This window comes from Callithrix jacchus, chromosome 2, assembly GCF_049354715.1.
Source record: "Callithrix jacchus isolate 240 chromosome 2, calJac240_pri, whole genome shotgun sequence".
Lineage (NCBI taxonomy): Eukaryota > Metazoa > Chordata > Mammalia > Primates > Cebidae > Callithrix > Callithrix jacchus.
This window is the reverse complement of record NC_133503.1, coordinates 22816756-22831593: the sequence shown is the minus strand read 5'-3', so window position 1 is coordinate 22831593 and position 14838 is coordinate 22816756. Positions and strand designations below refer to the sequence as shown.

The 14838-nt window shown below is 40.6% G+C and overlaps 1 protein-coding gene across 3 annotated transcripts in view; it reads right to left on the bottom strand.

Moving 5' to 3' along the window:
* Positions 1-13849, bottom strand: part of TTC1 (tetratricopeptide repeat domain 1) — a 53134-nt gene extending 39285 nt beyond the window's left edge. For 2 of the 3 annotated variants that reach the window (XM_002744110.7, XM_008984222.5), the window contains exons 1-2: positions 13795-13849; positions 12050-12408 (exon numbers count right to left, since the gene is read on the bottom strand). In XM_002744110.7, coding sequence (XP_002744156.1) covers positions 12050-12379 — 330 coding nt within the window. In that variant the 5' untranslated portion in view covers positions 12380-12408; positions 13795-13849. The remainder of the gene's footprint in view (positions 1-12049; positions 12409-13794) is intronic. The other variant, XM_008984218.5, reaches the window with a different exon arrangement.
* Positions 13850-14838: the final 989 nt, after the last annotated feature.

The window sequence follows — 14838 nt, the reverse complement described above, 5'->3', positions numbered from 1 at the left end:
TCTACCCATTGCCCCCCCACACTTACAAGCTCACCTCAGTATACTGATAAAACACTAAACTACCTAAAATATAAATGTAAGCATAGTTACATGTCTCCCTAGCTGAACTATACATTTCTTGTCAGAGGAAATCATATTCTTCAAGAAAACTTCAGCCTGGGCAACATAGCAAGACCATGTCTCTACTAAAAATAAAAAAATTAGCTGCGTGTGGTGGCTCATGTCTGTAGTCCTAGCTACTTAGAAGGCTGAGGTGGGAGGATCACTTGAGCCTGGGAGGTGGAAGTTACACTGAGCCACGATTGCACCATTGCACTCCAGTCTCGGCAAGAGAAGAACAAAACCCTATCTCCCAAAGAAAAGAAAAAAAGAGAGAGCCAATTCTGCCTAATTTTTCTTTCTTTTCTTTTTTTTTTTTTTTTGAGATGGAGTTTCGCTGTTGTTACCCAGGCTGGAGTGCAATGGCGCGATCTCGGCTCACCACAACCTCCGCCTCCTGGGTTCAGGCAATTCTCCTGCCTCAGCCTCCTGAGTAGCTGGGATTACAGGCATGCGCCACTGTGCCCAGCTAATTTTTTGTATTTTTAGTAGAGACGGGGTTTCACCATGTTGACCAGGATGGTCTCAATCTCTTGACCTCGTGATCCACCCGCCTCGGCCTCCCAAAAGTGCTGGGATTACAGGCGTGAGCCACCGCGCCCGGCCCTTTTTTTTTTTTAAGACATAGTTTTGCTCTGTTGCTCAGGCTGGAGCGCAGTGATGTGATCTCAGCTCACTGCAACTCCCGCCTACCAGGTTCAAGAGATTCTCCTGCCTCAGCCTCCTGGAGTAGCTGGGATTACAGGTGCATGCCACCACACCCAGCTCATTTTTCCTATCTTTAGTAGAAACGGGGTTTCACTTTATTGGCCAGGCTGGTCTTGAACCCAACCTCAGGTGATCTGCCCATCTAGGCCTCCCAAAGTGCTGGGATTACAGGTCTGACCCACTGTGCCTAGCCATTTTTGCCTGTTAATTGCGGGTCCTAACAAAGATCTGCTGAATGAATAACTCAATTTCTAGAATTACCCTGAATTAATTTTCATTTAACTGAAAAAGAAATAAGGGTGGAAACTATTACAAGTGTCCTTTCTGAATAACAAAATTAGCAAATCAAGTATTTAAACATTATAAAGTGCTTTGTATAAAGAAGATATTCTATAAAGAAGCCAAATTATTTTATTTTTTATTATACCCAACATACTCAAAACCAATTACTTTAAATACTAGTTAGGATGAGAAACGGTATGCTAATATTGCTAAGTGAAGATGCTTCCTGTAAAGGAAATATCCATTACTTGGCTATAGTCTTACCTTGTAATTTCCTATTTTGTAACATAGTACTCCTATCTGCTTAGATTACCTATACTAGATTAGATGTCTGATTCCATAGCTGTGTAACTCATTCAATGAGCTCAAACTCCTAATACTTGGTATGGGCCTGACATTGTGCGAAGAGCTGCAAATGGATTAATTGCTTAAAATATTAGAGGTAGCTTGATTTTAAGTTTTTAATGGACGACAACAAAAACCACCCTCCAAAAAAACCAAAAATCCAAGCTAGAGAATTTCAACTGATATAATTTAAAATCCTGGTGCAGCATGGCAAAATGTTAGAAAGCGCTCCTCTAGTCCCTTATGAATAGGCCACTCTTCAACAGACTACAATGCAGTGGCTGAGTAGGGTATTTCTTTTACTTTACCTCGGTGAATATACACTTGACTTGGAGCTTAGAAGTGTATATCCCATCTATCATTATTAAATAGTAAAAACTTGCATGAAATACATTTAAACAATAATCTCATAATTAAATAATCGTATGGCAAGCATCTGTGCAACAGATAAACAGGGAGAAACCAGGACTCTTAGGTCTATATTATAAATCTATCAGCAGCTCTCTGCTGCCCTCTGCAGGTATGTGAAGTAATTGCTACAAAATAAGACAGACGGCATAAACTTTAGGCCAAGCTCAGTATACTCAGAGATCACAGTATTCAGCGATCAACCACTGGGGTAAAAGAGAGAATAAAGAGAGCTACACACACTTGCTCAACTGCTGGAAAATGAAGGCACATGCAACAAAACTTCTGCTTTAGTCTTATCTAGGTGAGACGAGAAAACTACACTTGGAACGCAAATATTGGAAGGTCTAGGGACATCAGTTCTGCAAATTATTCTGAAGGGAACTCCTTATTAAAAAATAAGCTTTTGGTTTTGTTTTCTTGAAAATCAGACATCACTTGCTTTACATACAAAAAGACACATCTGTTCTTTCCACAAGTCACCTTTACGGGTCCTCTAGGGAAGCATGAGAGGATCTTTAGATCTAAGCCACAGTTAGAACCTGCCTCTCATTAGGTATTATCCTTCTGAGGAAAAAAATGACTGATCTATGAGGAATGAATCTCGGAAATAGTTCCCTGATTCTTAAATCAGAAAATTCTATTTCCCAAAACTCAAGATAAATGAATTTTCTATATCAGGACTGCTTAAATTTGGCCCAGTAAATTGTTTTTAGACCTTGATCAATGGACATAAAAGAAAACCTCCTGTTCAGTTCTTCAATGTTGGATGCAGTCAGTGTGCTGGTTAGGTTAATAGTTCTTGTTTTGGAGGCTTAGTCATCTGTGTCCATCTGGATCTGTTTCCCATGGTGTGGCCACTGTTCTTCCTATATTGAAATTACCTAGGAGGGTTGCTAACAAAGCAGATGCCAGGTTGTCACCTCACAGGTCTGTGGTATCAGATACTTCTCAGGCTTTGCATGGTTAATACATTTCCTGTGATACTTAGGCACAATAATGTCTGGAAACCACTGATCTACATAAAGTGACCTTCCTTAATAAACACAGGAAATACTGAACGCCATTTTAACTTTTCTACCAGCAAATAACGTAAACACACCTAACTTCCAAATGTTTTAGAGCAGTGGTTCCCAACCTTTTTGGCCGCAGGGACTGCTTTTGTGGGAGACCATTTTTTCCACAGATGGGGGTGGTAAGGGAAGGGGTGTTCGTAATTACATTTATTAATTCATTTCTGTAATTATTACTTTGTGATATATAATGAAATAATTATACAATTCACCATAATGTAGAATCACTGAGAACCCTGAACTTGTTTTCCTGCAACTAGATGGTCCCACCTGGGGGTGATGGGAGACAGTGACAGATCATCAGGCATTAGTCATAAGGAGCGTACAACCTAGATCCCTTGCATGTGCAGTTCACAATAGGGTTTACACTCCTATGAGAATCTAACGCCACCACAGATATGACAGGAGGTAGAGCTCAGACAGAAATGCAAGTGATGCGGAGCAGCTTTAAACACAGATGAAGCTTGGCTCACTAGCCTGCTGCTCACCTCCTGCTGTATAGCTGGATTCCTAACATGTACCAGTACATGGCCGGTGGGTTGAGGACCACTGTTTTAGAGCAAGCAACCCTTATTTCCTCTGGTTTAAACTCAGGATCAAGCCAGGCAGGGTGGTTCGTGCCTGTAATTCCAGCACTTTGAAAGGCCAAGGGAAAACACTTCTACAAAAATAAAAATAAACAAACTTGGGATCAGAAATCTAAGATCCTTCCAGGATTTGATTCAATCACTTGCCGAGAGCATTAAGTCCAACAGTGGTAACTCTTAAGTTAGTAAAAATGACAACCTTACTTCCAAAGGATGCCCATTAGAAAAGAAAAAAAAAGGAGGCCGAGGTGGGTGGATCACTTGAGGTCAGGGGTTTGAGTCCAGCCTGGTCAACAAGGTGAAAACCCGTCTACTAAAAATACAAAAATTAGCCAGGCAGGGTGGGCAACTGTAATCCCAGCTACTTAGGAGGCTGAAGCAGGAGACTCATTTGAACCCGGGAGGTGGAGGCTGCAGTGAACTAAGATCATGCCACTGTACCCCAGCCTGGGTGACAGCAGAGTGAAACTGTCTCAAAAAAAAAAAAGAAAAACTAGAAATGAAAGAAAAGGGAAACAACAAAATCAGAAAGGTTGCTCATGAAGCTAACAGAAATATGCAGGTCACTATGGAAGAAGTTCCTAAGAACTTTCTTTCTGGAAGCAATCAAGAAAGTTATTCCCTGCAAACACATCCACAGCCACAACATTGATTAGGTTTTAAAAAATGATAAAATACGGTGGCAGAAACATGGAAATCCCAAAAGATTAAGTAATGTGGAATTCAGGAAAAATGACAGAGATAGGGAAGAGACAAATATAACTTCCATTCTAAACTGAAACTTCTAAGCTTTGATAATGGTTCCTAAAGAGAAAATGACCTTAAAGAATAATTCTTAAAACTTTCAGAGCCTAATGTTTTAAAATCCCAGATACCATACATTCTGAGTCCATGTTCACCAAACAACAAATTTTTGGATCCCTATGTGTATATGTAAATGAATACCATTTGCAAACAACTAGTGAAAGGGAGCAAACCCACTGAAATGACTAAATCTGCATTTTGGCTTACAAATAAAAACCTTTTGTTTGCAGGAAAGAATTAAATCACCAGAACCTGGATGAGTTCAAAGTTCCTTCATCTTCTTCATATTAATAAAGGGTATCACCATCTATCTAGTAGCTGAAGCCAAAGCATCATTCTGATGTCTCACCCCGTCCCTCCAACTGAATTCACTGCAATGTCTTGTCAGCTTTACCTCTGAAATATATCCCGAAATCACTCCTCTTCAGATCCACAGTTCAAGCTACTATCATCTTTGCCTGGGTTACCTCATTAGACCCTAACTGGTCCCAAATGTTCCACTGACGTCCCTCTTCCATCCTCATATCCTCCATTCTCTGTATAAGAACTGGAATTCTCTAATTAAAATGTAAATAACTTCCATCCTCTCCCTGGTTTAAAACTATCCATCTGTTTTCCTTCTGCACTTGGAATAAACTTCAAATTCTTTACCATGGCTTAGGAACTGTCCCATAATCAGACACTTACCTACTATCAGCCCACTCTTTTCCTTAATCATTATGCTTCAGCCATTGGCTCTTCCATTCCTTGAACATGCCAATATACACCAAGCTTGTTGTTATTTTAGGGCCTTTACTAAGCTGTTCTCTTTGTCTGCAATGCTTCCCTCTCAGACTGTCACACACTTCGCTGCTCCCAGTGCCACCCACCCCCAAATCTCTACTGAAAGGCCATCTCTCCAGAGAGGCTTTCCTGACCAGCCAATCTAAAGCAGTCCTCTCCGCCTGTCTTAGTCCATTCAGGTTGCTATAACAAAATAACACAGACTGGCTAATTTATAAATAATAGAAATTTATTTTGCATACCTCTAGGGGCTGGAAATTCCAAGATCAAGGCACCAGAAGATTTGGTGTATGGAAAGGGGCTCGTTCTCTGCTTCAACGTGGTGCCCTCCTTCTGCATCCTCACTTGGTGGAAGGGGAGAAGAAGGGCCAAACAGGTTCCTTCAAGTCTTTTATTGGTATACTTTATAAGAATACTAATTCTTCTAATCATCTCCTAAAGGCCCCACTTCTCAATACTAAACATTGAGGTTTAAGTTTTGACATGAATTTTAGAGGGAAACATTCAAACCATAGCACCATCCTTCCAACCCCAACCCTGCATCACTTCGTCTTAACATTTTGTCCTTATTCCCCAATGAGAGAACAGAAACCCTCTCTGTCTTGTTCACCACTGTATCCCTCAGGGCCTCAAACAATGCCTGGTGTGTAGAAGAAATGCAAATATTTCTTGAATAAATGTGAGAAAAAAAGTTTCTGTAACTTGTAAGGCCAATTATTGGCTCTCCTTAAGGAGATAAAGATGCTATTCATTCAACAGCTATTTAATGAAGGAAGACTGTGCCAACCCCATGACAGTGGTCCTCAAGCCTCAGCATGTGCATATGAATTACCTAGGAAATTTACACGAGGCCTAAGAAACTGCACTGTGACAAGCAGTCCATAAAAGGTGACTTTCCTATGGAATCAATACCAACATTTTGCAGTATGTGCCATAGGTCCTAATACTATAAACACTCACTATGGTCTGAATGTGTCCCTCCAAAATTAATGTTGAAACCTAATCCCCACAGTGTTGGTATTAAGAGATGGGGACTTTGGGGATGTGATTAAGTCATACGGGCTCCATCCTCATGAATGGATTAGTGTCCAAATAAAAAGGGTTGAAGAAAGCTGCCCTGCCCCTTCTGCCACGTGAGGACATAAAAGCTGCCACCTGTAAGAAACAGGCCCTCACCAGGCACTGAAATTGCTGGCACCTTGATCTTGGACTTCTCAGCCTCCAGAATTATGAGCAATAAATTTCTATGATTTATAAATTATCCAGTCTAAGATATTTTTTAATAGAAGTTTTAACAAACTAAGACATTTTTCTATCATATCATAACTGTAATTCTCAACTGCTGCTACATCTGTCCTTCACCTAGCCAAGCCTCTCAGAACCAATTATTTGCTTCACATACCTAATACATCTCAAATATTAGGTAAAATTCCATTTTTGTGGGTAGTCATGTCCACATTTAAGCTTTCACAAATAGTTAAGATTTACGGCTGACATAAACACACAAATGCACAATACTCTCATTGACAGCTTTTCCTGTTTTTACCAAATCTTAACTGCTTTCCTCCTCAATTACTCTTGATTTATGAGTCCTGCAGAGAAGTGACACTACATTTGAGCCTGAATTATCGTCCCAGCCATAGGACAAGCAAAGTTAGCTTGATTAACAAACTTTGGCTAATGTTATTTGGTTGTGTCCAGTGAGAAACCTTTCATAATACATAGACCCCAAATGGAATAGCACTTCTTTCCCAAATCCTCAGAAGTCAGCTTTATGTGATTTTTTTTTTTTTTTTTTTTGTAGAGATGGGGTTTCACCATGTTGACCAGGATGGTCTCGATCTCTTGACCTGGTGATACCCTAGCACAAAATCCCAAGGGTTTTAGGGGCTTTGTGACAGGAACCAGGGACAAAGACCAAATGTATTTACTACACTACAAATACCCTGTTTAACATTGTCTAGCTTTCCAAAATTATGAATGATGCTGCAACACATCTATGTATGTACATTTGTGCATATTTCTAATGATTTCCTTGAAATAAACGACTACAAGAGAATCAGTGTTAATGCTGTCATGTCCAGTATGATAGTTATTAGGCACATATGACTATTTTAATTAAAATTATTTATTTATTCATTTTGAGACAAGGTCTCACTCTGTTGCACAGGCTGGAGTGCAAAGGCATGATCATGGCTCACTGCAGCCTCAAACTCCCAGGCTCCAGGGATCCTCCTGCCTCAGCCTCCTGAGTGGTAGGGCTATAGGCCTGTAAACATGTGGTTATTTTTTTTTTTTAAAGGCTTTAAAAAAATTTCATTAAAAATAATTTTTTTTCATCTGACAAAGGGCTGATATCCAGAATTTACAAAGAACTCAAACAGATTTACAAGAAAAAAACAAGCCCATTCAAAAGTGGGCAAAGGATATGAACCAACACTTTACGAAAGAAGACATATATGAGGCCAACAGTCATATGAAGAAGTGCTCATCGCCACTGGTCATCAGAGAGATGCAAATCAAAACCACATTGAGATACCATCTCACGCCAGTTAGAATGGCGATCATTAAAAAATCTGGAGACAACAGATGCTGGAGAGGATGTGGAGAAAAAGGAACACTTTTACACTGTTGGTGGGAGTGTAAATTAGTCCAACCATTGTGGAAGACAGTGTGGCGATTCCTCAAGGCCTTAGAAATAGAAATTCCATTTGACCCAGCAATCCCATTACTGGGTATATACCCAAAGGACTATAAATCATTCTACTATAAGGACACATGCACACGAATGTTTATTGCAGCACTGTTTACAATAGCAAAGACCTGGAATCAACCCAAATGCCCATTGATGATACACTGGATTGGGAAAATGTGGCACATATACACCATGGAATATTATGCAGCAATCAGAAATGATGAGTTCATGTCGTTTGTAGGGACATGGATGAATCTGGAGAACATCATTCTCAGCAAACTGACACAAGAACAGAAAATGAAACACCGCATATTCTCACTCATAGGTGGGTGATGAAAAATGAGAACACATGGACACAGAGAGGGGAGTACTAAACACTGGGATCTATTGGGGGGAAAAGGGGAGGGCCAGTGGGAGGGAGAGGTGGGGAGGGATAGCCTGGGGAGAAACGCCAAATGTGGGTGAAGGGGTGAAAGCAAACAGAACACGCTGCCATGTGTGTACCTATGCAACTGTATTGCATGCTCTGCACATGTACCCCAAAACCTAAAATGCAATAAAAAAATAAGAAAAAAAAAATAATAATAATAATTTTTTTTTTGAGAGGCAGGGTCTCACTATGTTGCCCAGGCTGGTCTCAAACTCCTGGGCTCAAGTAATCCTCCAGCCTCAGCCCCCCAAGTGCTGGGATTATAGGAATGAGCCACTGTGCCTGGCCCGTGTGACTTTTTATTTATTTTCTGAGATGGAGTCTTGTTCTTGTCTGTCAGGCTGGAATGCAGTGGTGTGATCTTGGCTTACTGCAATCTCCACCTCCCGGTTTCAAGCAATTCTCCTGCCTCAACCTCCCCAGTAGCTGGGATTACAGGTTCCCGCCACCAGGCCTGGCTAATTTTGTATTTTTGGTAGAGATGGGGTTTCACCATGTTGGCCAAACTGGTCTCAAACTCCTTACCTCAGGTGAACTGCCCGCCTTAGCCTCCCAAAGTGCTGGGATTACAGGTGTAAGCCACCCCGTGTGAGTATTTAAGTTAGTTATGTAAAATTCAGTTCTTCAGCTGTAATAGCCACATTTAAGTGCTCAATAGCCTGATGTAGTCAGCAGCAGCTACCTTACTGCATGGTGCAGATGTAGAACGTTCCTATCATAGCAGAAGATCCCACTGATAGCCCTATCTAAAGAAATGTTCATATAAAAATTTGGTATCTGCATCCCATGAAGTAACATAACAATTTAAATTCCCAATATTAATATATGAGTTCCAACATCCTCTCCTTGTTACCATCAGATCAGTGTTCTGATCTGATAGATTAGACATAACGTTTTAGTTTGTATTATTTATTATTATTAATGAGGCTGAAAGTCTTTTTACATTTTTTGGTCATTTGTGTTTTTTTTTTTTTTTTTTCCCTGAGATGAAGTTTTGCTCTTATTACCCAGGCTGGAGTACAATGGCGCAATCTGCAACCTCAGCTTCCCGGGTTCAAGTGAATTCTCCTGCCTCAGCCTCCCAAGTAGCTGGGATTTCAGGCATGTGCCACCACGCCTGGCTAATTTTGTATTTTTAGTAGAGATGAGTTTTCTCTATGTTGGTCAGGCTGGTCTCAAATTCCCAACCTCGGGTGATCTGCCCACCTCAGCCTCTCAAAGTGTTGGGATTACAGGCGTGAGCCACCACACCCAGCCTATTTGTGTTTTTTGTTGTTGTTTAACTATCTGAACTTTATCTGTTCAAAAAAGATTCAAATGTAAAACTATCCTGTTCCTAATGACCTATTAAACCCAAACCATATATGCAGAAGGTATTTCTTCATCTGTTTTGCTGGCTTCTTAAAAATTTCAGAAAGATATTTATCAAAATAGCATGAAAACAGCTAATACAGTAAATATCACAATTAGCTGAAGGCAATGTGCACTCTCAAAGGTTGTTTCCTTAAAGTGGAGTTAGTGGCTTACACTTCTCTAAATAACAAGACTAGCACTGCAGTATGTTACTGTTATGAGCTATTCATACAAATTTTCAAATTCAGCTATGAAAACACTTAGACTGATATGTATAAAATAATAGAAAATATTTATCTTTTAAATATGAATACTACTGTATAGTTATATTTATATACAAGTCTGGAACAGGAAAAAGCCACCTATGAGATAGGAATCAGAACAGTGGTTAATCAGAGACTGGTGGGGTTGGGAAAGGAATGACCAATAAAGCACACAAATCGAGTTTCGAGTTTCTGACATGAGGTAAATGTTCTCTATCCTCATAGAAATGTGAGTTACACAGGTGTATATAATTGTCAAAACTCACTGAATTCTACACATTAGACCTGACATACTGTTTCACTAAATGATATCTCAAATTTTAAAAGGAGGGAAAAAAATGAAAAAATGTATTGTTCTACCTAGAATATTAAACTTACAGGCAATAAAAATAATTATCCTGGCTCGGTGTGGTGGTTCATGGTGTAATCCCAGCACTTTGGGAGGCCAAAGTGGGAGGACGGCTTGAGCCCAGGAGATGGAGACCAGCCTGGGCAATGTGGTGAGACACTGCCTCTACCAAAAAACACACAAAAATTAGCCAGGCAGGGTAGCGCATGACTGTTGTCCCAGCTACTCAGGAGGCTGAGGTAGGAGGATCCATTTGAGCCTAGGACAGAGTGACCCAGTTGAGCCCATCCAGCCTGGGTAACAGAGTGAGATCCTGTCAAAAAAAAAAAAAAAAAAAAAAAATCCTAAAAATATTTATAGAATTTAAAAGTATGATTTTCTGATCTAGAATACAAAAATAACAAAAAAAGTTTCACTAAATTAGAGGTGGGGATCAGACTTTGTGACACCTTGAGCCAAACCATTCAACTGTTAAATCCAGAGGGCACTAGAAAATCTGTTATGATTTCAGGGTAAAATATATTAAGGTATCAGAAAAGCATTGCTAACTTTTTAACATAGATGCATAATCAGTGTTTCTAAAAAGACTGAAACCCGCTATAATGTTGTGGAACAGTATTTAATTTTTTTGAGCTGTATTTGCTGTGGCAGTTTATAAACTTGGCTCATTTTTACCCTTTTTCCTCCTGTTCTGGTGGCACACACTAGCACAAAAGCGAATATGTTCACATAAAGCTAACTGATTTGATAACGAAAAGTGCCAAGGAGAGAGGAATGAGAGGATGCTCCTTCCCACCCCAGGACCTTCCCACCCCCACTGTTAGGCTTAGGCTGCACGTTTATGACCTCAACTCATCACAACCTGTTCAGTGAGTAAGCTTGTTAGTGGCAGAAACTACAATCTTGTTCAAGTTCTTTGTAGACAAACTCAAGATGTTACAGTAACTCTCCACAGATTACCTAGCTTGTGCACGCAAAAGAAAGTAGGACAGCAGACTTCAGTCTCCAAAAGTGAAGGCCTGCCCAGTTAAGGGTGTAGCCCCAGAGCAAAGAAGCAGGAGACTGTACATTTTATTAGTTTATCTGCTTTGTAGAAAGACAGATGTTTTTGTTATTACATTCTCCATTATACTCTGGCTTTGGAATCAAACAGATTTGATTTGAGAATTAGTTTTGCAATTCATTAGGTGTTTGATCTTGGGCTAGTTACTTCACCACTCTAAGCTGTTTCCTTATGGGAAATGCTAAGTGTGTATCTCATAGGCATGTTGTGGAAACCAACAAAAACACAAGTAACATTTTAAGTCAGTGGATCGCACATTGTAGGCTTTCAACAAACAACAGCTAGCTATAATCAAACACAATTATGTTCCTCAAGACCTCTGCAACCCAAACTCCACCAAGATATTCAGGCAGTCCCATTTTGCTAACAAGGGATAAGCATAAACAGAAAATGTTCATAAGCATAAATATAGCATAAATATAATGTGGTATAAACATAAAAATGTTCATTACAGAAATTTCAGCAGCCAACCACAGAAAAGGTCATAAATGAAACCTAAAAAGTATATATACATTTTGAAAATAATGAAACAAAAGGACTATTATGTTACAGACTCCTGAAGTATAAGATGAACATAGAACTCAAGGTTCACAGAAAAAAATGAAAATTTCTTTGCTAAGCAGACACACTCAGTGCTTCCCTGTCATGCTACTGATTTATCTCAGATGAATCACTACTAAAACAATAAGATGACAAAGGGCAAGTCATTCTTTACCACAACTGAGGTGGTCTATGATGCAGTACTGACCACATTATTTTAAAATGCAGTGTAAGTAGCAGATCTTCCACAATAAACAAAATACTTACCTGTTTCTCTTCATCTGACATGTTTTTTTCCAGTTCTATTAGGTATTCTTCATCTAGTTCACAGGAATTCACATCTTCATTAGATTTGTTCTCAACCTTGTCTGCTCCTGCCTCCTCCTCAAATGAGGCACTGCAGTCATGAAAACACTCCTCTTCTCCCTGGTCCTCCTGGAGATGGGCCTCATCATCCCTGAGCGGCTTACTCTGGGAATGCTGATTTTTGGGATCAGGAACTGGAGGGCCAGCACACTCAGCTTCCTGAGTATCTGTAACCTTCAAACCATTGAACAGATCCTCTGGAACCCTACAGTTCTCTGACTTCTCCCCCATGCTGCCCAGTGAGGGAGGTAACGCTAAAGCTGGGGGAAAACAAAACAAAACACCTGCTATGTAATGGTGCTCATATTTTTAAAAGTTCTGTTTCAAACCTAAACAAACCTCTGCATCACAGCCAAAAAACATCCTAACCTCATTTCACTGGAATTCATTATTTAAAAATATAGCTTATTGTAAGTAATAATAATGTCAAACGTCATTTTAACTGACACCCTTTTCCTGGTCAAATCTGGTACCAGAACTTCTTTTTTTTTTTTTTGAGACATAGTCTCACTCCCTCACCCACGCTGGAGTGTAGTGGCCTGATCTCAGCTCACTGCAACCTCTGCTGCCTCGGTTCAAGCGATTCTCCTGCCTCCCGAGTAGTTGGGATTATAGGCAACTGCCACCGTGCCTGGCTAATTTTTGTAGTTTTAGTAGAGAGAGGGTTTCACTATCTTGGCCAGGCTGGTCTTGAACTCCTGACCTCGTGATCCACCCGCCTCGGCCTCCCAAAGTGCTGGGATTACAGGCGTGAGCCACCGAGCCTGACCCTGAACTTCTTATAAGCAACAAAAGAAGCCGTTTTTAATGTGACTCTTCCATGTTCCACTGTTCGCGTTCTGTTTGGATGGCAAAAATTAGGCAGAAACTAAAACAGTGACAAGGAAAAGGAAGCAGATCTAATCTCCATTCAGAATGAATAACCAAGGCATGAGTAAGAAATTACGATCCGTCTTTTTAGCACCACCGCAGGAAGCCCAAGAATACGTTTCTAGTGGACCTCAAAATAATATCCGTGCCAAAATCGTGTTCACTTTAACCCAAATGCGTGTGGTAGAGCCCAAGCAGCTTACAGTGGAAGGAGAGCCCTGGCGCAGGTGACTCTAATCAGGGTCAGAGTCAGGCATTAAAAAGAGTGACTGTGAACCTCAGCAGCCAAAAAGATCATTAGAGATGCTTTAGAAAATACCACTGCTCAGAACCTGACCAGACTCTGATTTATTAGTGTGGCGTCAAGCAAGAGCATCAGTTTTTTTTTTTTTTTTTTAAGCATCCCAGGTGATTCTAATATGCAGCCAATTGCGAGCCACTGCTGTAGAAGCTGAGTCAGACCATCAGCAGCTAGAGATATGCAAAAATGTAAATTGCTCTAGTGGCAGCGAAACCAAGCCAACGACCCTTGTGTCACGATAGGAGTCCGAATTCGCCCTAATTTGTTCCAAGAAAACTTAAAAACCAGCAAGATGTTAATACGGAGACTTAGCCTCCACAGCAATGTCTTGTTTCTCTTTGTTCCCAGGTCTACTAGAAGAACGCAGGAGTCTGAACTCCTAGGATTAGCAAAGTGACGCCTCGCGCTTCCCAGAAGATTATTCCCTAACTTCGTTCCTAGCAGCCAAGACGCTTAGACCCACGGGGTTACTCACAACCTTTCAGCTTCTCCGGTCTCCACCTTCTTAGCCTCCGAGACCTTCTACTTCCGCTCAGTCAGGTGCACTTCCGTCTATGACGACTAATGGTGTCGCTATTGGCAAAGCATCCTGGGAAATGTAGTGGAAATTCTCAGGGAGGAAAGGCACTGTCGCTGTATGACGTCGTTATACGGAGTGACATTTGAGAGAAAGTTGCCATCTTGGGTTATGGCAAGACTACGCGTTACTCTGCACAAGAGGGAAAAAAAGGACAAAAAGAAGTCTATCCCTGTGGTGTTGGTTTCACTCTTTCTTTCTTTCTTCTTTATTTATTTATGAGACAGAGTCTCGGTCTGTCGCCCAGGCTAGAGTGCAATGGCGCAATTACAGCCTCGACTCACTGCAGCCTCAACTTCCGGAGTTCAAGAGATTTTCTTGCCTCAGCCTCCCTAGTAGCTGGGACCTCAGGTGCGCGCCACCATTTCCGGCTAATTTTTTGTATTTTTATTACAGATGGAGTTTTACTATGTTACTCAAGCTGGTCTTGAACTTCTGAACTGAAGAAATCCGTCCTCCTTGGCCTCCCAAAGTGCTGGGATTATAGGCATGAGCCACCGCGCCCGGCCCATTTTTATTTTTTAATGGCTAGCCAACTGAAGCAGTGAGAACGGAGAAGAAATAAAAAAGATCTGTAAGTGGTTGTGATCAGTTAGTTGTAAACACCACTGCACTCAGACTAACCTCAATAATTTTGAGTGTAAGGGAATGCTGAGACCGGAAGTGGTTGCCCTATATGGTCGTTCGAGAAATGTTCATTGAATATTATTAGACCCTGGGCATTGTGCTGGGATCACAGAATTGAAATATAGTACCCATCTTCAGGGTAGCCAGACAGTAACCAGCCATGACAGCAGATAATTTTCTGTAATTCACAGACCCTATTTCAGAGATAGATAGCTAGAAGAGCCTTTCAGGAAGAGTATGAAACTTATTTTTTGAATTTACATCTAAATTAGGTTATGCACACAGTTGTATTTATTGTAAGTTGAAAACTTTATG